The sequence below is a fragment of the Aythya fuligula genome, chromosome 2 (assembly GCF_009819795.1).
Source record: "Aythya fuligula isolate bAytFul2 chromosome 2, bAytFul2.pri, whole genome shotgun sequence".
Classification (NCBI taxonomy): domain Eukaryota; kingdom Metazoa; phylum Chordata; class Aves; order Anseriformes; family Anatidae; genus Aythya; species Aythya fuligula.
Window position 1 is genome coordinate 137,575,754 of NC_045560.1, and position 26,069 is coordinate 137,601,822.

Sequence of the window (26,069 nt, forward strand, 5' to 3'; positions counted from 1 at the left end):
TCTGTCGTTGTTTTTTTTAATCTAATCTGCTTGTTGGTCCAAACAGTATTATAGTGTTGTCAAGGGAATTAAGTATCTCCCGATTCTTCGTATTTATTCAGAAATGTTTAATTATATTTTATTGTTCCTATAACTGTAAAAAAATGCTTTTAAAATTGAATTACGCAGCAATATGTGTTGAGCTTTGGATGAGAAGTATAATCTTCTTCAGATAAATGGTATAATGTTATTACCGTGCACATACTGCTAGTGAGATCATGTAAGTGTCCTGCCAATTTCTTTGCCCTCTAGACAGCCAAATGTCAGCTCCTTTCAGTTATATGAAAATTAAAATTAAATGGAAAAAAAAAAAAAAACAGCTCCGTTTGGCATGAGGTTTGAATCAAAGACGAAAATTATGTTATTGTATGCTTTCTTGATGACCTATTAGGTTGCTATGAAAGCCAGCAATTTGCCTTCTTTCAGGGTGGTATTTTCAGAAGATAGCACAACAAGGTTTTGGTATGAAGTGCATTAAGCTCCCTTTATAGACAACAGACATCGTGAGGATAATGTATGTGTTTTGTAATAATCTGTCCCTTGAAAAGGGAAGCATCAGTTCTTCGAGTGGTTATCAACAGGGATTCGACGGCATATGCAACTGGACTCCTTGTAGCAAGCACGTTTTGCCCCTTTGTGCTTCCATACTACAGGGAAGAGAAAAGCAATCAGTTGCAATCTTCTGTCATCTCCTCTGGGATTACCTTACTCAGTAAGACAGAAGCCAGCATGTGCTCTGCTGCCAGTTCTTACGTTCCCTCAACTTCTACTGGTCTTCACGTAATTCTTCAGCATAGCATTTAATCTTATACATTGACCACCACAAACTGTTTTCATCTTGTTTTAAGTTTGTAATCAAGCATCCCTGTATAGCTTCCCTCCATGATGCTTTCGATTTTGTGATGAATCATTTCTTAGTAGTTAATACTATGAGCTTTCAATTACATGGAAAGAGATTAAAGATATCAGCCAAATAAGAGCACAATGGCACATGTGTGATCTTGACTAACACATCTACTTAACAGCTATGCTTTTGGGCAGATGGAGTGCAGAAATGCCTACAAAAGCATCCACATTTTGGTAGTGGGCCATTAATTATGGCAGTTACTGTTGCCTGACTATACGTGGTAATTTATCACATTTTCCCAAAATGGCAAATACACATAGACAGAGCAGGTCTGCACAAAGTCAATAAGCAGCCATTTAAAAAATGCATTTTTTATTAATCAAAGAAATAGGTGGGTGGGAGAAATAATAATTAATTTTCAAATTCACCAAGTACATATCTCGAACTTTTGGTGCTGATTTAAATGAAAAGGAGGTCTTTCATCAGCTCTACTTTTTCCCTGTATGGATATATCTATGTTACTTAAACACAGTGTGTTTACTGTGAATGGGAAATTTACAAAAGATAAAGAGGAAAAAGATAAAACAACACTTTCATTCACTTCTTGACATGAAGCAATAAAGGAACATCTGCAAGCCAAAGACTTAAGCTTTTTTGATAAAGGAACTAAATTTCAAGACAATAATGATATCAAAGTACATTAGAAATATATTTTTAAAACTTTCCCAAGATTGCATATATGTTCAAATGCTAGGAGGACCCATAATGTCACCAGGTGTATTACCAGTCTCCCTTAATCCTTCACATAAATCCAGGCAAAGGTGCACTTGTATGAGTTCTCTTGAGCTTAACAGACTTAAAAGTTTGCTAGTTGCACAATCTTTCATTCCAAGTTACTTGCTGTGACATTTCATCTAGCTTTCTATCTTTGCTAAACTTCTTCTGGCATATCTTTTTAATCATGAATAGATTTTAGAAGTCTCTTTGTTTCTGTAACTGTTCTTTGAATTCTTGGAACTTGCAAAAGCTTCACCATAAAGAGAATTTTTTTAGATACCAAAGCTGTAAGTCATCTGCTGTGGCCAAAGGATAAGCTAACAGCTACAGTTTATAAGAGTTAAAATGAACGATATTTTTTTATGAAACCTTACCTTGCTGCTATTTGTAGTTTGTACCAGGAGCTTATTTTCTTGTGTTTTTATGTGTGTTGTTGGAAGGATAAGCAATTTCACTTGTCAAATTTCTAATTTCTTTTACTTGTTTACAATCCCATCACTGTTGCTTTTATTTGTAGAGGAAAAAGGAAAAACAGACGTTTCTGCCATGGTGTATAGCATGTTGCATTTTCTTTAGTGATTTCAAATAGAAATTCAATCTTTTCATTTGAAGGCAGCAAGAGAGAATCCCAGTTGCACTTGCAAGAAACTGCATCCGGATTGTATTTCTTCTGTGAGATTGAGAGAATTTAAATTTGTTCTTTTTCCTGTTTACCAGACATTGCAGCTCCTTTCTATTGAATTCTTAATCCCTCACTGTCCCATTTTCACATGTTAAAATGTTCTTTGGCTCTCATACCATTCTATTAGATAACTACTTGGTGAAACACCTTTAGATTTCCCTAGTAATTCTTAATTTTTTAAGGAGTTCCTGTTAAACTGACATTTCAAAGGTATTACTAATTCTCAAGTACTAAAACCATTATCTGACATCACTTCTAACCCTTTTTGATCTGCAAAGCAGGAGATCTGCCTTCTCTTGTACTTGGTTGTTCTTTGATAGGGTGAGTCCTAACCTATGAACACAATACCAAAACGTATGTTCTTAGTCCGCACAAAGAACAGAAGAAATTCGTGAAGCATTCTACAAGACAGATATCAAAATACAATAGTAACAAGATTATGGTGATTTCAGGTTGAAGATGTAGTCTATGCCAGGAGAAGGTAGCCAGGAACCATGGTAGTTTTGTGTCTTGTATAACTTTATGACTGAAAGTATTGTTGGATGGTTCGTGGTTAAAAATAAAGACACATAGAAGTATCTAAATTAATATAAAGAAATGTCATGTGCTGTTTTTATAGGAAACTTGTTTCCTTCAATATTATTTTTCTAATTGTGAGAGGAGCACAGATTTGTTTTGGGATACCTTTGTTGTGTTTCTTACTACTCCCTTTTATGTCTACATCACTGCCAAGATACTTTCTGAATATCTCAAGACTGTTTTAAAGTTTATATATCAATTAAGATTCAAATTATGCAGCAAGTAAATATTTTAGTAAAGGTCGATGTGGGATAAAGGAATATGCGCAAGAGAAGTGGTTTTATTTTATCATGAAAAGCAAAAGCAATTAGGCTTGTTAGAGTAATGTGTTAAATACTGCCTCTAAAACACCACTGCTGTACCCTTCATATAATGGAGGTCTACAGAAAAGGCCTTCAGGCAGCAGGAGACTCAAATATTGGTAAAGGCATACTCTTTTGATCTTGACTATTGCTAAGATAATTTTTAAAACACACGGAGGAGAAAAATCGTATTACGCTGGTAACTTCACTTAGGGCGGCACAGATTTTGTAGGATTGAAGTCAATCCCAGTACTGATTCCATCTAATGTTGTTTAATCCAGGATAATCCATTACTGCCCAAATCAGCAAGGGCAAGGAGTAGAACAGTGTTGATGTGAGAGTCGTATTCACAGTTCAGGAGCAGAGAAAAGTCCAGTTAGGAAACCTTTCACAGAATGAATTAGAAGATAATAAGCAAGAAGAAGAGAAGAAGTAGCAATACCATTACTATGTCAAAAAGAGATACAAAAGAGATGTCCTCTGAGACTTTCTCCATTGCAACAGAATAAACTTTTAAATCACTCAAGTAGATTGATGGTAAGAGGAAGTCTGATGGTTGAAGATAAAAGGATGAGTAATTTTAAAAGCATAGTTACATTTAGGACTTTAGCTTTTGCAGATAATTTCTATAGTAAAAATTGGTGTTGGAACTTTGGAATTGTGCACACATTTATTGATTTGTCTCAGCAAGTTCATATATGGAGACTTAATTCATATATGGAGACTTAATTAAGGTGTGCTTCACTTTCCCACTCTAACTGTAAACTATATTATATAAGGCAACCAGCTCGTTGTTACAGGGTAACAGGTCTTTTCTTTGCTCCATGACATTCTTCTGTAGCAGTTGGTGGAGGTTATTCTCAGTCTTGTGATTCTATCCATAAAACGTCTTCTCCTGAGGACTTTGAAGCACAGTAGTAGCCATCAAGCAGAATATAGTTTATAAATTATATAGAAAGGTCTACAGGTAAAATCTCAGAGTTGAAGACATGAGCACCTCAGGAGCACAAGTGTGCCAGTCAGCCTAAACTGCAGAGAAAGGGCCTTGGTGGTGTCTTTCTTCATTACCCAAATGATGAGATCATTGGCCTGATTGGGTGGCAAGGACGACTGAAGGAGAATTTGGGGCTGTTCCCTCAGTCATGATTGTACTGCCTGCTTTGGAAATGTGGCGTTGTTCTGGCAACTAACCAAGAAAGGAGTAAGGGCAACCATTTCTAGTTCCAGACAATAGTTTGTGGTTATGCAGGTAATACCACAGTCCAGACCATAAAGGATAATGCAAGAGAAATATATGCCACGCCATAACAAGGAACTCTAAGGTGCATTTCAAAGGTGTGGTGTAATACTAAATTCAAATGTGCTTGTACAGTTCCTTGAGTCTGTCAGGTTGCAACAGCTGAGAGAGGATAAATGTTCTTCATTTATTATTTTTACAATTTGAAGGAGGAGAGTGGCAGGAATGAAAACCTAGTGATTCAGTAGTGATTTTTAAATTGTACAGATAGAATATTGAGTTAGCTACATTTAGGGATTGAAGCTCAAAGAAAGTGGCGGTGGATATTTATTCTGTGAGGCTTAAAGCTAAGACTTCCACAATACTTCCGGTTTTCCAAAGTCTTCCCATGTATTTCTGCATCCTTAATACTCTGATTTACTTTTGTCTTTGCCTCAGAGCAGCCTGTGTTCAGTCAGAAGGATGAAGAGGAGTTCTTGAAGTACAGTGCTTTTAAGAAGAATCTATTTTTCTGATTTCATCTAGGCCACATTTTTATATCGTTTATCTTTACCAGGAACAAGTTCAACAGGTTAGGGTTGGCAGGGAAGGGAGCAAAGATTGAGGGTGGTTGGGTTCACCAAGACAGGAAAGCAATTTGTGTGCTATCAAGGAAGTATTTGGCTTTTCTGTGCCAGCAGGTGAATAGTACATGCAAATGATTTCCTGTACAGCTGGAGGCCTGTTTTACCTCGTGAATTTTTCACAGAGATACTCAGTGTTTTCTATTCCAGTGCAGAGTTATTTTTGCAATAAAGGATATTGCTGGCACTGCCCCATACCTCAAACAAAAAGCTCTATCATCATGATAGCGTTTACACAAGTGGCCCTGGGTTTAAATGGTGGAGAAGAACAGATTTGCCTAATCAAAGTGATCGCATTGGGTGTAATACTCTGACTTCTGAGCTCTGTGATTTATTTAAGCTGCATCACCAACAATGACTTAAAATTCTTTCTCCTGGATTGTTAGCCAGTGATAGATACAAGCTGTTAATGCTTACAAGACAAAAGGAAGATAATCTGTGGCATTTGTTCATTTCTCCGTATGAAGTTAAAATATCTACTGAGCTATAACCCTGACAGGTTTTTTGTATTTGATGATGTTTCCCTTGTGTACCTGCCAGGATTCCTATTGCATGCAAGTGTAGTCAGCATTGCAAGAGCTGATGAAAAGATGAATGTGTCCTGAAGTTTGCTTTTTTGGCCTTTCTTCTTCATGTAGTATCCTAATAAACAGAGCACTTACTCCTGGTTTAGAAAAGAGGTGATTAAATTAACCAGACCTCAAGGTGTACTGTAGGAGACTAGGGAAGTAAATATAGTTCTGAGGTTGTAAGGGCTTAAGTGAGATTTAATAAGGAAAGACTAGGTAAATAATCCCTCTCTGGTAAATTTCATTTGGAGTATTTGCTGAGATGGTGAAGTCTCCTTGAAGAGACCATAAAATATTTCCAGCTTCAAAAGGTGAGGATTCAAAAAAGTGTCTATTGCACTGCATTAAATGCTTACAGTATTTAACTAACACATTTGCAAACTCTACATCCTGGAATCTGTTTTTTTCAACACTGTCAGCCAATAAACAGTCATTTTCTAACACCTTGTGGTTGTTTAAACAGTGGCTTAAGGAAGCATGAGCTTAAGAATGACTGACATTAGACCTACTGTAAGTCATTATTTCAGGAAAGATTTGACATGACAGTCAACAGGAAAAGAATTATGATCAATGTCAAAAACATTCATTTTCCCTTTTGACAGAGAATACCTCATTTTTGGCTGGCTCTGCTTCCTTTTTACTTTTAACTCCCTGTTGGGGCCACAATATTCAGCTGGGCATTTTGAGAGTCTGGGAAAAGAGCATTTTGGGAAACCACAACTTTTATTCATCTTTGATTCATTTCTTACATTTCCAAGCAACAACTATTTTAGAAATCCAGATAATTTGTGCGTGACAGGTTAGTGATTGAAGTTCATAGTGTTATTCGATAAGTTGTAAAGTTCAGCTATGCTCATCGATACACTTGATGGTTTGCTAATTTGTAAATCAACTGTCATGCAGTTGTATCATCTTTAAATAATCAGACTTTTTAAATGAATGGTGACATAATTTGTCTAATTGGGAGCTGCACAGAAAGCAATTCAGTGCTTCATCTGGGATTCTTCTTTTTAAAACATACTTGTTAGTTCTACATTTTGATGTTATTTGAAATGAGTGCACTAGAAATACAGTGTTTTTATGATCTCTCTACTACGTGAAGAGTTGCAACAAGCTTTACACAAAGCACTACATTTTCATTATTGATCATATCTGACCGTAAACTAGAAATTTAACTAAGACATTTTAATGTAATGGAGGAAATTTCTTTCGTGTCACTGGAACTGATGTTTACATACATGCATAAGTACAAAAAAGAATGCAGTAAAGAATTATGTAAGCAACTGTTATGTTTAAGAGGGCTGAAGACTTGCTTTTAGCCTAAACCAATTACACTTCAAATGATCTGGATGTAAGCACCATGATGCTAGGCAAAATTTTGCATGTTTTCGAACATTAAGGCTCTGACTATTAATGATCAGTGTTGTCTTCATTTTCTTTCAAGAAAGGAAGTAGGGGCTAAAGAAGTTTCGGTGTTACACATTGAGTCCTAAGCAGATGTTGAAACAGAGCCTGTTCTCTTCAGAAATTCCAGCTTTAAGCATTAATTGTGAACTTCCTTGCTAGAGAGTAGGATTATCTCAGAATTCCCTATTTTGTTAATGTATTTTGTGTGTATAATCTTAATTATTTTGCTGTGTGATCTTAGTGCTCGCTGCATCAAAATGAGGCTGTATCGTTTGGACTACAGTTTCGGTGCAGTCTGCAGGGAGTTAAGCGTAACTCGTTGGGAATGTTAATGGAAGTTGTGCATAATTTGCCTGTGCATCTCACTGAAATTTACCCTTTGGGGTTACTGAGCTAGTGAAAATTCTACCGGGTGCCAGAAGACTGACGAAACCGTCAGATTATCTTAATGACAGATTTACACTCTCGTTGTGTTCTGTACTTTTCAGATTTTGTAACTCTGATTTATGAAACTTTGCAAACCAAAGTTCTTTCAGCCGTTCACTGATCTTGTGGCACTTTTTGTAGGAGTCAAGCTTTACTGTGGTCAAAATATCCCATGTACTGAAAATTATGCCGTACTTCATGTACTAACAGACTACTACCCGCAGTCCCAGAGGTGACTGCATTTCAACAGTATACTGCTTGCATTGTTAACAAATATGGAAACCTAGAAAATGAAAGTCTTAGGAAAAATCATCCACATTTTATTTATATCAGAAAAAAAAAGAATTAAAAAACAGTGTGAGTAGCTAGGTCTCTAATGTAAGATGTCCTGTTTATATAAATTTGTCAATACTTAGCAATAAATTAAGAAAATAAGCAAGATCTTAGTAAATTAAATGAAATGCTGTAGATTTTGCTATTGGAGAAACGAGTGGTCTTCACATAAACTCTGTGTCAAGATAAATGACACTTAGTAGAAAAAATGGGTTTGACACTTAGTAGTGCATACATTTTCTTGTTTAAAAGAATGCTGCAGAAATCTTCTCAATTATAGCATAGCACTCCTCTCTGCTCTCTTAACAAAAGCTGTTAGTGTGTTTAATTTTTCTGTAATGAAAAAAGTCAGTATCAGTGACAGATTACATTACTATACACACCTGCATTCGTTCTGAACCTGCTAGCCTGATAAATTGATAAGATAAGTTGGTCACATGTTGTTTTTAAAAGGCAAAGAACAGAGTTCCTAATAAAAGAATGCTACATATTTCTTCTAAAAGGTTAAAAAGCATTTCTCAGGGCTCTTAAATTACCATATTCTGATACCAAGGGAAAATAAAACCTGGGCTTAGAGTCTTGTTTGTACTTAGAGGGCTTTCCGGACAGGAAGGCAATCTTGATGCAATTCAGTAAGCCACAATACCAGTGGGGCATTACAGGTGAAAAATTTGCAGCTGTACCCCTCACCACAATGTATTACAACTGTACAGTGGAATATTTCCTGTACAGAAATAGGGCTTGGTTAACTTTGTTTCCCAAGAGTAGATCACATTAAAATGTTATAAAATCATGATTTCCTGCATTTGAATACTTGTGGTTTCTCAACTGGTTCCAATATTACAAAGGGTTTTTTATAGCTTCTATTAGTTGAAGATGTATAGAAGCTTTTTCTTTTTTTTTTTTTTTTTTTTCCCAAAGTCAGCTAAAAGGCAGTTATGTGTTTTTTAAGAGCAATTTCTCTCAGAAGACAGGAGTTTTCTTTCACATCTCTTTATTATAATTGAGTTTTTAATATTTACTTTATAAACTGCAGTACAGATGTAAATACAAGCAAAATTAAATAAATATGCTAATAGTACCATAAATAAATTCATTAAATGGAGTTGAAAAAGACAAGGTATTTGTTATTACTCAGTAAACAAAATAGTAGCTATTTTCTTTATTCAGTCAAAGGCTTCAGTGTGTATAGGAAAACAAAGAAATTAGGCAGATAAACAATTTGGAAGTGAATATTTTAAATTGAACGTGGTTTAACAAAATGTGTCTTAAAGCTAGAACACTTCAAAGAGGAAAAAAGCAAACTGTAAAGAAATAATACTTTTTTAAAATTTTTTAATTTCTCCAGTTCAGTATCTGATTATTACTGGCTGTTGAAAATTAAGAGCATGCCACTGTGGAATAACTTTTACTGCCCAAAACATATGGGTATTTAAAGCATTAAAATAGTGTCAAAGTAACAGAAAAACATAATAAAAATACAGAGAGGATTGCAGTGGGAAGACAGCAAATACTTTGAACACCTAAAATGTATTTAATCCTAGTACTAATGCTAATACTAATAACCTATTTTTTTCCTATAAAATACTTTTTTTTTTTCTTTTTCTTTTTTTTAATTTGGATTTTTCATGAAAAGAGAAAACTGGTGGTCTGTGGCTCTGCTCAAAAAGGTTTTCTACACTGGTATGATACAATGTTAGCCCTGAAGAATGCTAAAAAAAAAAAAAAAAAAAAAAAAAAAATGCAACTAACAGCTTGATTTGTAGCATGATTGTTCAGTGTCAATCACATGAGAAAATAAACATACATGTCTATTTTGAAGTATCCTACTATCCTACAGTTGTACAAAATATTCCAGTGGTCAGATCAGATTGTGTGTGTGATGTAAGCAGGTATAGTAAGGAGGTTTTATTAAATATTTTCTTTTCAGCATGTTTTTTACGTAATTAATTTTTCTGTGTATTTTTTTCTATTTTTATATAAATCATAGTTCAAAACCAAATTTAAAATTGAAGTTCTTGGTAGTTACTGCCAAGAATTTTCCCTGTATAAAAATCTGGATAGAGCTTTTTGTTTTCTGCTGCTGCTACTTCTGTTCACCTGAAGGCAGAATTGTATTTTTAGGGCAGTTGGCCCTGAAACAGGAAAATATCCTAAAAACGGAATAGCGTTATTACAGAGCAATCAGTTTATTCATGCTCAGGAAGCTCGAGTTAAAATCTCAGCATGGGTTGGCGTCTGACACAAAGTGCTAGTTTGTATTGTATTCTGCCTCTCGTTCACTTAGGTGGCCCTTCTCAGAGAAGATAAAACACACACATGCTTCCTGTCTTCTGTGTGCGTTTTCTTGTACAGTAGTTGTTTCTGGAACAAGAGTAACTTCATTTCCAAGAGGAAACACCCACCATCTGAGGGACTGAGACTCAAGAAATGAGCATTTATTCTGCAGAAGCTTATTTTCCAGCAAAAACTAAAACAAAACATAAATTAAAAGGATGCACCACTGAAAGCAGCATTAAGCACATTCTTCTGTAACCCAACTATTAATATCTTTCTCTTTAGACAGCTGTATATATATATTTAAAGGTCTGGTTTTAATACTGATTTTAAAATTAAATGTTCTAGTTTTTAAGTAATAAAACCAGCATATTTTAATATAACTTTAATTCAGCAACCGCAAAGAGCTAGGTGGATGGCTATAGTGTTTTCCTAGACACAAAAACGATGTCTGCGAGAGTGATGTGATTAGCTAAGAAATTGAGATATTTTAATTATTTCTGTCTTAATGGCAATAATGTTTGAGACCTGTTTGATGTTTGAATCCTTCCTGTTTGAGACCTGTCAGCATGAGGACAATATGTATAGTGAATAATATAGATGTAATACACCTGTAGTTATGTATATATGTAGTGTATATAATATATATTTAATATATATATATTTAATATTATATATATATATATATATATTATATACATGTGTATATATATATTTAATCATTTATGGCAACCTGGTAGCTTGTAGATGTCTGGCGTTGTCTAATATTTAGCTGCAGAGCTCAGCTGTAGAAACATACCTAGCAATGTTTGGTAGGCACCAGAGGCTTTTAAAGTCCAGATTAGCCAAGTGGTCTAAAGGTGGGAGGATAACATCAGGTCACAGGAAAATCTAGAAGCATGTTGTCATCATAAAAGCCTTTAAAAAGCACATATGGATCAACAAACCTTTTTCATTCTGTCTTATTCTGCCTAACTTCAAGTACAAATAGAGATTATCCATGTGGTCAATAAGATGTACAACACATGGATGAAAATATTAATAATAACATCGTGTTAGCAGATTATGTAGCTAGGCCTGACCTTCACTTTCCAAATAGGAATTAAATTATTCAGGTACAGATAAAGTGAGGCATAATACATGATGAAAAATTAAAAACATGGATCTATCACATTGTAGTGCACTAGAGGGGATATTTTTGTTGGTTATTAATACGGTCTTGCTGATAGATTAACAACCTTTCAGGAAATGACTTGAAGGATGCAGGTTTTAAAAGGGGGGTTCAAGTTTCTTTGTTATTGTTGTTTGCTTGTTTTGCAAAATATTTATGATAAAGGTTTCAAAGCAAAAGAGGTTCTGTTTGTGAAGAACTTATTTATGTTCACAGCGGTGATTCTTATAATGTCTATGCTAGTATAATACGTATGAGGATTTTTTCTCAAAATTGAGTAGAAGGAGAGATTTCACAGTGAATGGGAAACCACTCTCTCTTACTCTCCTAAGTCAAAAAAAATTCTGCTCCAAGGCAATTATTTCAGTAGAATTGTTTCTTTGTGTCCTGTCCTTGCAGGGAACAGAACTGAAACTGTCATTCCAATGAAACTGCTTTCCTTCCTGCCAGAATTATTAATACACCGTTTTCATTCTTAATAAGAACAGTTTGTCAGAAACAGACAGTTTTCAGATCTCCCATATCTATAGTCCACAGTGGTAAAGAGAAAAAGGATGAACCTTCAAATTTTCTTTTTGTCTCAAATTTATCTTAGCAACAGTTTTGTTAGTTTTTTTACAAGCACTAATAATTTAGGCTAATTTCATGTACCTTTTCACTTCTGCTTCTGATCTCTATTATTAATGAGGTTAAAAAAGCATCTGACTGATGTTTTTCTCTCTATTGCCAGAGTCATCCTTCTAAATAAGTGTGCAGTAGGATGTGCTTTTCTTGCAAAACTCAGCTTCGAGGTTCTTAGTTAAATTTGAGCCCAGAGTTAAGTAATAGTTTTATACACATATAGGTGACATAGGCAGTACATTAATTGCTCTTTTTGCATGTTATGGGTGAATAAAATCATTGTAATTCAGACTTCTTGAGAGTTAGGAAAGAAGATAAAACAATATGGAGAAGTGTCTCTTAATGTGTGTTTGTTGTTTAGCAAAGAAGCTTGTGGTTAGATACGCTTCTTCAGTGTTTAGTTTTATAGAGGCAGCACTAGCAGTAACAATTATCTGAATTATAGCTTAGGTTTTATTCAGATATTTTAAAGCAAAAATACCATATTTAATTCCACATGCGAGGATTTTTTGTTGCAGCTAATTCATTTATTCCCACTGCCTATGACTCAGTTTTGGGGTTATAGCCCATTTCCAGGCTTTCACAACTATTATTTTTGGCAGCTAATATTGCCCAGAGCTACCATCTTTCCTTAAATTTGCCCAGATCAGGCATTAGTAATAAACCCCCTAGAACAAATAAAGCTAGGTATGTAGGAATCAAAGGTTCTAAGTCAACTAAGTCTTTTGAAAGCTTCAGACTAGAAAGCTTAAAGTTTGGACAGTCCCAAAGCATGAGCTGTATTTTGTATAGGCTCTCACATACTGTATTTTGACTTTTTACGTCCAATGTGTAGATGACATCTTGAAATGTACTGTATCTTCCTCTGGTAGATTTCTTGACATCCTGCAGTGAAGTTAGGAAAAATTTCCTGAGTAAAAGTAAATAGGAATAATCTTTTCAGCATGCCTACCAGCCTGCTTCAATTGGTAGATGGTATGTTCCTTCTGGCTGCTCGTACAGCTGAGTCCAGTGGTTGCTAATCTGCCTTTCCAAATTATTTAGAATTCACTTAGGAGGTTACCATGAAGTTCCTAAAAAGCAAGCGCACTATGTTAGGCTATACAAGAGCCTTAAGAGGAGTAGTTAATGTCTTTATGCCATAATAATTGTTTTGATCATTTTGCTTTGCCATTTTTTCCTCAAGATCAGTTTCCCTACCACCTACTGAGTAACTACATTATTTATTTTTTTAATAATACGTGTGAAATCTGTTTGGCTGTTGTGGTTTTTTTTCAAGCTTTCCCTCTTCCTTTATCTTCAGTGTTTATTTTCAATCCCTGTATTACTTTCCTCTAGCCTTACTAATGGTTTTAAGTTTTCATAATGCAGTGCCACTTGTGAAATTCCTTTATCATGCTCTTCAACAACTTCTTTCAGCTCATTAATCTTAGCAGGAATAGAATTTATCACCTTGCTTAATCTCTTTTAAAATGCCTGCTACTTGCCATCGTGTTCCAGTTTTGTGAGATTCTTGTTAGAGATTATTTTCCTTGCATATTGGAAAAAATATTATGTTGTGAGATGTAATCTGAAAGAAATAAATACTGTAAAATAATAGGATAGCTCTTCAAAACTTCTGTTGCACGTGTTAAATAACACCATTGACAAGAAAAATACCTTAGGTGTTGGGCCAAAGCAAGTATTCATATATATTGAATCAGACTCCTAAAATTTCGATGTTATTTCAAGACTGAGATTTAAAAATAAATGGAAATAAAGACTGCAGCTTGAATCTGTGTCATGTTTTCAGAAGTACCTGTGCAACCATGAAAGGCTGCAGTCTTTTTTTAGAAATGATGCAGATCCTTTCATATTCACATAATTTGAAGACCTTGTGGAAATATAGCAAATATTACTTTTTCTTTTTCTTTTTCTTTTTTTTTTTTTTTTTTTTTTTAAGTCAGATGTTTTATCATCAGTGGAGACTATGGAGGATTAGAAAAGATATATATGAGTGTGAATGGCTCCACAATGTAGTATGAAAGATAGCACATGATGGAAGGTTACTATTTATATGCTTAGTTAGCACAGGGATATTTCCCCAGATATATCAGTATTTGAATGAAAGGAACATAATTGTGGCATTGCAATTTTGAGAGTTTGTCCACAGGCATTAAAGCCTAAAAAATATTCAACAATGAGAAGTTTTGAAGAACTCTAAATGTGCTAAATTATGAAAATGATCCTAATTCAACTCTATAGTGACACTAAGAGCAAAAAGAATAAGTACAACTTGACTTGGAAACATAGCTACAAGCATAATAATGTAATGTTTCATATTACTGTTATTGTGCACAGTACCACTGCAGAGCTGGCAACACAGAACCAAGAAGGATGTTTTCTGGGTCACCAAACCCCGTCTTCTCCCGTCAGGGGCAATGTTGGTTGCTGTCTCCATCTTATTAACAAATCAAGCTTTTAAAAGCAGCCATGATGAGCACAAAAGCTGTGTTCAAACCTCCGTCTTTCTTTTTTTCTTCTGGTTTCTAGCAGAAGCTCAATAAAAGAGCAACTCTGAGTTTTCTTCTTTTGAGAGCAACTCAGTTTTAACCTAGAGTTTCTCTGAACCTTTTCCTCTTTTAACTGTTTTTAACTCCTGAGGTGTCTGGAGAGACCAGTGGTCTTCCTTTAGTTTTCCTTGAATTGGTCCTCGACACTGCACAGATTCCAGTGTGAGCTGAAACACTTCTTACATAAATAATTGGAAATGCGTGCCAGAGTCCAGATGTGGCCCACTGGTGTCTTATACAAGTCAATTAATATTTGCAAATATCTCACCTGATGTTTCTCAGGATGGCATTTGCTTCTTCCGGGCATCGTCCTACTGCCTCATAATTTTCCAGCTGACACTTGGAGGTTTGCACCATTTTCGATTGGATATGCAGCTTATAAAGGATATATTGCTACCTTACGCATCTGATGTGCACTCTTTGATGTTAAATTAATCCCTTTTTTCTCAGACACACGTCTTTGAAATTATATTGGCATTCCTGATTGATAGTCTTATGCTACTCTATGTTACATATGTTAATATCATCAGACTTTTGCTAGCAGTTATCAGATTTATACTTTTTTTTTCCATCCTGAACTAAAAAAAATTTAGTGACTGTGGTTGCTGTTTTCAGTCTTCAGGTATCACTGTGACTTGACTGATGTAGTAAAAATCTCTGTTTCAGCCTTTGTGGTTCCACATGTTAATTCTTGCAAAATTCTTTGGTGGAGATTATTTATGTTCCTTTGCTTTCCCCAGCTTGAACCACTGAGCTCCCTGAATTTTCCTTCTTAACCTTCATTCCTATTAATTAATCAACCTGCTGTCACCTCCATGTGTACTGTAGTCCTTACTGAGTAACAAGAAAAAATACTCATGCAGCTTTTTTTTTTTTTTTCAGTTGTGTCTAGATTTATTTCAATTTCTACCATGTTCCCAATGCTTTCCTGGTTATTTATATTTGTGTGTATGCACACATACACAGATTAAAAAAAAAAAAAAAAAAAAAAAAAAGGAGTATCACATACATGTGAATACATATGGTTTGTTTTTTTAACTATTTGCTTTCCAGCAACTCCACTTTTAGTATTTCTTGGGCATGTAAAAGTGTCGTAACTGTGGATTTTTGTATCTTAATTGTAGAATCTTCCTGTCTTACTGAGTTAGCATTTATTTTAGATTCACATTTTCATTAACTTTCATAATATATTTTAAAAAATCTAAGACACACTCCTTTAAAATTTATTTTTTTTTTAATTAAAGTTTGTTTTCTGATTTATTTAGAAATGTTTCTGATTTCTTTCTTTCCAGCTCAGTGAAGCAGCCAAGAATAATGGAAGTGGTTTATTTGCAGACTTAAAATTAGGGATGTGATTAAACTGAAGCTACTATGTCTTTATTAGGCTTGGTTTCCAAAAGCACACAATCGTCTAAATTGCATATTCCATGAAATAAAAGATTGTGTGATTACGAGTACATTATGATTTGTCTCAGGATTTTTATTCACATCTTGACCTTCCGCATGGCATTATGTTGCCCATCAATATTTTTCCTTCTGCATCTTTGATGATTTTAATATGGCAATTAATAAATTAGTAATTAACAAGGTGATATTTTGGTATGCATTGCAACTAAGAGCTACTTCAAATAAGAAGTAATTTTTAATGATGATTAAAATATCCTTGACAATACGCTATAGTGACAGCTGATGGGTTTGGGTTTTTTGACTGCATAATACAAATCATGATTCATTGCATTGTCTTTGTTATTCTTGGGTACTACGGAGCAAATAGTTATTTCTGTACCTGGTAAGAGAAAGCTTGAAATGTTATGCTGCAATGAAATTCAAATAAACATTTTAATTTAAGTCAAGGCAGCACAGAATCTAAGTAACAGTTACAATTCTGATTTTCCACATTGCAGTTTTTATTTAGTTTAGTTAGTTTTCCATTTTTAGTATATACAGTAAATGCCATTATATTAATGATGAAGAATAAAGTAATTAACGACTTCTCTGTTTTATCACAGATTCCTTGCAGCTTGGAGTACTGGGATGAGCTTCAGAAATCATTTGTTGCATTCCGGGAATTCAGTCTGTCAGAAAGCAAAGTCTGTGAACTACAGCTGCCCAGCATCAACCTTGTGAATGATCAGAAGGAGCTCATAGCCTCCGATCTTTGGAGGATTGTCCTGAACAGCAGTCAGAATGTGGCTGATGACCAAAGGTAATCTTAAAGGAGAGGGGGGTGGAAACAGAAATCTAATGCTACACTCTTGAGAAATCTTTCTCAAGAGACTTAGGAAATAAAATACTGTTTTCATACACGGTAAGAGAAATGGATCTTAAGCTTTGGACTGTCATTCACCTCCACACAAGGTCATGGAGTGTGTGCAAAAAGAGCTCTCTTAGATTTACAGACAGCCTGGAAGCATTATAATTTTCTGAATTCGAGAATTACTGAAAAGTGAAGAGAATCGGTTAGGCCGGGTCCTGAAACTGCACAAGGTATTAAAATTGGGTGATTTACAAAAGGAGACTGAGACATATAATGTACTGCGTTATGTACTGTACTACAGTGTATAATGTAGTGATCATTCTTCTTCCATGTATCTCCCCCATACATCAACTTTTAACTGACCTCGGTGCGAGCCAATGACTAAAACAAGCCATGTGTCTATTTAATATATTTATTTTGTAAAATCTAGTTCTTCAAGAATAATACACTTTTATTTACACTGCTTGCTTACTATGCTACCAGTAAAAAAATTTAATTGGTGTTTTCAAACACTGGGGATCAGTTTTTCATTACGTTTATAGCTCACAGCTTCCAATGTTGTACATTGAAGTTCTGTCATTGTACGCTCTGAATTCACTCTGTATTCATTCAGTTATGGTTACTATGCAGAGTGAGAAGAAATAAGTGCAAGGTCACTTCATAAACAGCAGTGGAATTACTGTCGAAGACCTTCTTAACATCTGTATTTAGAGCAGAGAACCCAGAATGACCTTGTTGAATCATTGGTATTTGCTGATTGTTGATGTCTGTGTATGAACACATGCTTGAGTGCATGTGTAGTATTCACATATATGTACATGATGCTACAGAATTCAGAGAAATCAGGGAATATGAACATGGCTAACAAAATCAATGAAGAAAATTAAACATCTGGTTTCCATTAATAGTATCAGGTTGGAAATGATTTCTTGATGTTAATTGTGAAAGAATGCATTTTCATCATTGAGAAGTTAAGTGTTTCAGACAAGGTTAATTCCTCTGAATGTGGGACCTTGGCAAAATTGCCTTCCTGGTCAGCTTAACACCACAGAAATGTGAACTCGGTGGGAACTGAAAATGAAGTAGTGAAATTTAGTAGATTTTTTTTTTTTATCAAGGCATTTTACACTGTAATCATGTGTATTGTTTTTTGCTCAAATAGGGTTCATCACTATAAGCAGTATTTCATTCAGGGAGCTCTGATAAGCTGATGAGTAGTAATTCTTAAGAAAGAATCTAGGGTTAAAATGAAATACAAATAACAACCAAAAAAAAAATCATAACACCAGTTTGGACTGTGTTTAACATCAGAAATATTTTAGAGCACAACATGCATTCACCTGCCCAGAAGGCCTAAACTCATGAGTTTTCAGCTAGAAGCCTACAAGCCTTTTGCAGAATAGTGAACATCCTCGTTGATTTTCAAGATAAAAATTGGGTAACAATACTGAATGGTGTTGAGGTACCAGAAGACTCCTAGGAGGACAATTTCTCTGTCCACAACAATGACACTGTGTTCTCCAGGTTGTATGTATACACAAAGAACTAAACCAGAAGCTACATCTGAAAGAACAGGATTTAAATTGAAACAGCTCACTGAATAGGGAAGGCAGGAAGGAAAGAAGGCAGTAAAAAGCACGCACTACACAACTTCAGCATTTGAACATAAAAATAAAATAAAATAAAATAGAATAAAATAAAATAAAATAAAATAAAATAAAATAAAATAAAATAAAATAAAATAAAATAGGGAAGTTGAGGGAAGGTGCCTTGAATTGCCAGCTCTTTAGGCACCAGCACAGATACTGCAGTCACTAGCCTGGATGTTTTGGTGGTCTGATGAATGTATAATTATTTTATGAATTTAAGCCTAAATATGCTAACAGTAGAATGGAAATTTAAGAATTCATGTGGGTCAGGATGAACTCCCTTGAGAAGCCAGGAACCAGAGGGGTGCATGAGGCAAGCCTTCAGTTTCAGTGAGAGAAAAGGCTGTATTCCCTGCAGTTTTGGGTAGAAATTCAAACTGATCTCTCCTTATATGAACTTTAAATAAGGCTGCATGCAAGCTTTCTTAAGCATGAACTGATGTGGAAGTAGTAGTCCTGATTAGTCTGGAGTGAGCCTTCTCAGAGAAACTTAGCGGATCGGGAAAAGAGCAGCTACTCCTTGTAGATGAGGCTTTGAGCCATGGTGTTTGAGGCCCAGAATCTATTTCATGGAGGTAGAGCAAATAATGTCAATGGCGTATCACTGACCTGGATGTTTTGAGACCGTTTACAACTACTGAAACACATGCAATGACAGCTAAGGAGCAGAATACATTTAAGGTAAGAGTTAAGCCCCAAAGGATGAAGTCCAGTTAAAGAGAACTCCTTGTTTAGGAGATGATATTGTGGACTCACAGGAAGGGCAACCTTTCTAGACCCCTCAGAGGGTAGGAAGTTCATGTTAGCTGTAGCTCTTGTCTTCATCAAATGAACATACTGCAACCAGCACGGATGTTTTCTTGTGACCAAGCACACTCAAATGTACTCGATATTCTACCTGATTAAAAAATCCCCAACTTTTTATTTTTGAGAGAGACACTGCCCCATGTCTCAGTAAGTGTCCAGTGTCGGGCTTCTTCCTAAAGCAAACAAGTGTTTAACATTAGATTTTGCATACTTGTGAGAAGAACCACAAGGGTCAGTGCCAACTGTTAGACCAGGGAGCTTCAGGGCTGAGAGGTCTGCAACTGAGAGTGAGACGCAATGACTGTATAAAAGTTGAATCTCTGTTTGCCTGTGGACACCTGACAATTTGACATTAATAACATGATGAAACCACACGACTGATTAGAAAATTTTGTTCACTACTAATGGGAGAGGATAAAAATGCTTAGTCTTGTTGAAGTTTATTTTCTTAGTTTGATCTTCTATTTTGGGTCAGACCCTAACAGCTGCCATATGCACACAGCTGCTGCTCAGTGATAATATTTTTTGCTTCAAATTCTACAGGGTTGTGGGTTTTTTTTTTTTGTTATAACCTTTATGATATGCTAATTATTAATACTAGAGAGCTGATCCCTTGTGTTTTAAGTACTTTATTGGTGATTCCTAACATCAGTAATAAAGTATGAAATGTATATGGCTCGTGTGACAGGAAAACAACCAGGTTTGTGAGAAGATGTGGATCCAGCTGATATGTTGAGTAGTAGCTGGCAGGCTGAAGTAGTATCAAGCACAGTGAATATGGGAACATGCAACAATGTCATGATCCAAATGCTGTGGTATGCAAGCTCTTTCTGAGATTGATCAGGAAGTAATTAGAAGTAGAAAAATCAAGGAGCTATCTGGCTGTAGACATAATACATATGTGTGCATTGTTTATTTTTAAGAGTATTGTAGGTCATTCATTGAACAATGAATAAGGTTTGAATGAATATTCACAAAAGTTTAGTCAATGAACGAATAAACTTGAAATCTTAAGTGAAATAATTTAGTATCTCCTTGGGGTTTTAGTGTCGTGTCTACGGAAAGAATCATATCTGGCATAAGTGACAATTCATGGACAACCTTAAAATAGGGGATTAAATGGAAATTATCTTAGAATACATTATTTTTATAGGTTACATTTGCATTTTGCAGAGCTAGCAAGTTATAGTTGAAATGGCTTTTATTTAGGGCTCAGTTTGGGTGGTGAGACACTAAAGCTGCTCCCCAGTTTGGTAGGGAAGAGTTTATCGTTCTTTGTTTAATTGGGTTACATTCCAAGATGTTTTATACACTTGTGTATCTCCTGTGTAATGTAAAGAGTATTTTTATAATTAATGACATACTAATGTGAAATAGTAATAGAAAACACCTTAAAAGACAAACCATGAAACAAGTACAAAAACTTCTAAATAAGCCTTAAATTGCCTCTTTTTATAAAATTAAAGTGAGAAATCATGATCATGTTTCCTGCTAATTGTTTTAGCTTTTATTCAAAGTAGATGATGTACTGGATTTTGACCTCCAACAATTTGAGTTCAGACCAGCATTTGAGTCATAAATTAAATGCGTTAAGTGGTCCCTTTCTTCTTCCCAGTGGATATTTTCCCATGTTGTGGTTTCATCACAAATGGCAGTTCGGGTTTAAATATTCCACTCTTAAAATAACAAGAATAATGCAGGTCACTGTTAAGTCATTGTTCCCAGTTGTCATATAGCTCGCTTGAATTGCTTTGCACGATGTGAAATTATCGTACTTTATAATATATAATGACTTCAGCTATAACTATTTTCCATTTTAAAAATGCTGATACGTAAGGGTAATTAAAATAAAATTCTGGTCTTCTGAATCAAATATTTTTTATTTAGAATTTCCTCTGGTTCTGTATCCCACAGTGTGTTGCCCCTAGTACGACACAGCAGAAGCCATCTCCTCCTTTTCTCCCCAGCTGAAAAACGGTGGACAGGCCCCAGTGCATTTGGTACCTCTAGAATAGCCAAGAGAATGTGGGATTATTTTGTTATTGTATCATTGGATGCACAAGTTTCAGTTTCACAATCAGATCTACCTCTGTGCTCTGGGCAGCTAGGATAACACTGATGAAAGAATCTTCATTGTATCTCTTTACAGATAATTTCCAGAAGGTGATATTCTCTCTGTAGTATGACTTTTCCTTCCAAAATGTGTTTTAACCTACATTTTCCTGCTCTTCCCAGTTCTTCACTGCCCGCACTTGTCCCTTCCCTAGCACAGGAGGTGATGCAAAGCCAGTTGCATCTCAGGGAGCAGCATTGTTCTCCTCTCATTTGCTTTTTCTTTCTGGCTATTTTTTTTAAGGATTCTGAAGTTTGTTAGCGAGTCATGTCAATAGTGGGACCTCTTGGTTTCTAAGGTGACTCTTCGTGAAGAAACAAAAAGCAGATTTGAATCTTCTTGTTCCCAACATCATAAATTTCAGAATATTACCTCCACTTGGTCTGTTGCTTGTAGGGCAGAAAAATCGGAGCAAAGTATTTCCTCCAGCATCAAGCATTCCATTTTGTCCTCTAATCACTGGGGCAATCCCAAGCACAAATACAGGCTGGGTGGGGAATGGATTGAGCACAGCCCTGTGGAGAAGGACCCGGGAGTGTTGGTGGATGAGAAGCTCGACATGAGCCAGCAATGTGTGCTTGCAGCCCAGAAAGCCAACTGCGTCCTGGGCTGCACCAAAAGCAGCGTGGCCAGCAGGGCGAGGGAGGTGATTGTCCCCCTCTGCTCTGCTCTCGTGAGACCCCACCTGGAGCCCTGCGTTCAGCTCTGGGGCCCCAGCACAAGAAGGACATGAACCTATGTCCAGAGGTCCAGAGGAGGGCCACAAAGATGGCTGCAGGTTCAGAGAAGGGTCACGAAGATGCTCAGAGGGCTGGAGCACCTCTCCTATGAGGACAGGCTGAGGGAGTTGGGGATGCTCAGAGAAGAGACGAGAAGGCTCAGGAGAGACCTCATTGAATCCTTCCAGTACCTAAAGGGGGCCTGCAAGAAAGCTGGAGAAAGACTCTGTGAGGGTGTGTAGTGATAGGACAAAGGGGAACATTTTTCAACTAAAGGAGGGGAGAGTAGACATTAGGAAGAAATTCCTCACTTCAGAGGGTGGTGAGGCCCTGGCACAGGCTGCCCAGAGAAGCTGTGGATGCCCCATCCCTGGAGGTGCTCAAGGCCAGGCTGGATGGGGCTTTGGGTAGCCTGGGCTGGTGGGAGGTGTCCCTGCCCATGGCAGGGGGGTGGAACTGGGTGGCCTTTAAGGTCCCTTCCCACCCAAACCATTCTGTGGGTTGTGAGTGGGAAGTAAGAAAGGTTCCATCACAGTAAAATACTTAATAAGGAAGAAGCAGGTATATAACATTTGACTAAATAAGAATTTGGAGGTTGTTTTTTTTATTGTTAATATTTTATAAAAAGATCCATATCAAAAGGGAAGAAAATTGCTGAGCCACTGATAGATTTGTTTCCAAGGAAAATATTTTTTTTTAATTTCAGAAATAAATTCCTTTTTATTTTATTGCAGTAAGAGTTTTATAGCTGTTTTATGTGAAGTAAGACTTAATTCACACTATTAGTCTTTTTTTTTTTTTTTTTTTTTTTTAAGTTCCTCAGTTTGGTTAACATTTGTTTGCACCCCTCTACTGTTATTCAGTTTTCATTCCATACATCCCTGCAATTCTGTTTCTAATCAAAACGCAAAGAGCAAAAATTCTTACAATATTGAGTTATTCTGAGAGAACTAACCAGTTTCACAGATTCAAAAGTATTTAATGGTCTAAATCAAAATGTGAATTTTGGTGGGTTTGAAGATTGCTTTCAAGTTCTGTTGCAGCAACCTAAGGAATACCCATGGAAGAGCAAAGAAAAACATCCCATTTCTCTGACTCTAGTCCAGTGCCATAGATGTTTTATCATGTGAACACAAAGAAAGAAATTATTTCCAAAGGTGCCAGTTCATGAAAGACCTGCAACGCTATTTTTGAAATGCAAACAGGACACTGAAGGCATAGAGAAGCATCAAAAAGCAGCTGAAAACTTGATTAAGGGAGCTGTCTTTCATCCTTCAGCAACCTAATCCATTCCTTATATCCTGCCTTGATGCTTTGGTAACTAGCTTATCTTTATTTGAGTTTTACTGCTACACAAGCATTTAAATTTATATCCGCAAATCTAAAGCTGGATTTCATCTTATAAATAAATACCATACTAGCTAATTATTGTAACACAAAATACTATTGATAAATTTACCCATCCTTGGACTTTCACACATTAAAGATTAATGTTTTGAGTGCCTACATATTTGTGCCTAATTTTGTAGAGGCACTCAGGGAATAAGGAAAATTACATTTTCACAAAAATCACAAAACATGTCTATTTGAAACCCAATATTGAAATTTAAACTATTTTAAAATAGAGGTAGTATTTGACTGAGGACACAGACTTAATTTTCAGGTCTTAAATCAAGATTATGCTTTTAAGTGAAAACTCTTAGTGCCAAACTGCAAAGGGAGTGAGAATGAGGAACATTAAGGATAAATTTGGCTTAAATTAGAAAGTTTATTTGTACTTCAGTGGTGTCTTAGCAACCTATAGAATTGTGATACAGTTTTTGTTTCTCTCAAGAGACTGAAAGATAATGCTTGGAAATATTCGTGGGGTCAGGAACACTGCTAGGAAAAAAAAAATCAATGGGGTGGCATTTTAAATGTATAGTAAATATGTTGTAATAGGTGTTAGTAAAAGGCTCTGGGCTGACCTTGTAACAGCCAGAGATTCTTTTTTTATGGCTGTAGAATGAGAAGGATAGTGGAAAGAAAACTTACAGGGACAAGGTTTTAACATAAAAATAGTTAAGATGGTTGTGAGTTGGTTTCCTTAAAATTGAATGAAAAAATTGTTGTCTTGGCCACATTAACTTTCAGATCATTTTCATATGTACTTTGTTTAGCTATTTCAATTATTAAATATAATTGGTATCTTTAATTTTTATTGTTGTAGATATGCTTTGTTTCTGTGATTCAGGTGTTTCGGTCAGTAAATTGAACGTTCTGATACAAGCATTTTTGGATTGCAGTCTTGTCTGAGATGTTCTGCTTAAGGAAAAATATATACGGTGACATTAGTAGTTAAATGTGAAACAAAAAGATGACATTGGCTGTGTCTGAAAACCAACGTGACACATGTTCCATTCCTACTGTAAAGCAATAAAATGCTGCAACTGCTGAACCACCACTTTGTTCTCTGCCTTCCACAGCTCAGAAAGTGAATCCGGCTCACAAAGCGCATGCGATCAGCTTGTAACTCCTACAGCATTAGCAGCTTGTACCAGGGTTGACTCCTGCTTTACTCCTTGGTTTGTGCCATCACTTAGCGTGTTGGTCCAATTTACTTGTTTGGAAGTCCACCTCTGCCATCACCTTGATCAACTAGGCACAGGTATGTACTCCTTCGTGTAGAATAACAAAAGCAAGTGGTTCTTATGTACTGCTTCATCATTATTTTGCTCTCTGTGTTCCCCTTTTCGTCTTTCAAAAAGCCATTCTTGAGATAAATTATCACCAAGAGCCACCAGTGGTACAGACTTAAGAGTAAAACTCATGATTTCCGTTCTGTGCACAGAGAGTAAATGCAGTAAGCAATGCAGCAAGCTGATCAGCCCCCTTCCTCCCTCAGGCATGGGTAACTGTAGAAGCAGCCCAGTTTTCCTGGTCTGATTAGTGGCAGCAGGTGCCACTTCATTTTTGAGCCATCTTAGTGGATGAATTTGATCTTCCAAATTTTCCAGCATATTATCAGTACTATTAAAATATTTGAAGATTTTGCAACCCGCTTAGTAAGAGTTCCTTGGAAGAGCTCTGAGAACTGCAGATTTAACTGTTATTTCAATTATGATCACTTCTGGAGCTACATCTGGTTTTGTTCAGTACTCTCTGTCACTGCGTTAATGGCAAATACATTCCAAGAGATCTTCAGATTATTGTCTGATTTTAAAATGCCAGGGATGCTTTCCTTGGAAGATGAGCAAATATCTTAGATAAATTTGACAGGACCAGCTTTTTTACTCTATTCGAGAGTAGTTTTGGTGGTTTTGGTTTTGTTTTTGTTTTTTGCAAATATTATAATATATTCATCAAGTCATACCAAGTCTGACACTCAACATCTAGCAAGCAATTATTTGCCTGTCATCTACCTCTGTCTGTACATAATCGTATTCACTATTGCATTCAAATTCCAGATGCTTGATCTTGAAAATCACATGCACTGGAAAAAGCAAAAATTCAGATTAAAGTCAAACACAGGTGTTTTTTTTCAACAACGACTGAGTTTGTGCTGATGCTGCTGTTGTTCTTGATATAGCACCTAAAGACTTTAAGATTTGGGGTTCTGCTATGCTATGTTACACAGAAAGGGAGCACAAAGCTTATTGTGTCCATTACAATTTATAGAATAATAGGGCTTGATCCTGGAAAGTGGTCAGTTTTTTGGTTTCAAATTTGTAGAGCACTTGAGCATATGCTAATTTAAAGCATGTGAGCTGTTGCAGCAATATAAATAATAGCATCAGTGGAAGTACTCGCATGCCTAATGTTAAACAAGCAGCATACATGCTTTGCAGTGTCTGCTGCTGCAGCGCTGCACTTGCAGGACTGAGACTTCAGTGAATACGACAAAATCTTTTTGACAATATATTTCTAATGCTTTAGTCTCAGGATACGTTTTTGTTCAGTTCTTAGTATTATGGAGTAATATGTCATATCTCCATGTCTGTGGTCTTGGGTACTGTATAAATGCAGCAAGGACATACTTCTTCGTGGAGTTTATTAGCCTGCACTATCACAATTTCAACAAATGTTATATTTCAAAGCAATTT

General features: G+C 35.9%; 1 protein-coding gene across 1 annotated transcript in view; it reads left to right on the forward strand.

Annotated features, from left to right (window-relative positions):
* Positions 1-26,069, forward strand: part of VPS13B (vacuolar protein sorting 13 homolog B) — a 459,490-nt gene that overhangs the window by 376,956 nt on the left and 56,465 nt on the right. The window contains 2 exon segments of the mRNA XM_032182423.1: positions 16,452-16,648; positions 24,453-24,634. Of these exon segments, the coding sequence (XP_032038314.1) occupies positions 16,452-16,648; positions 24,453-24,634 (379 nt within the window).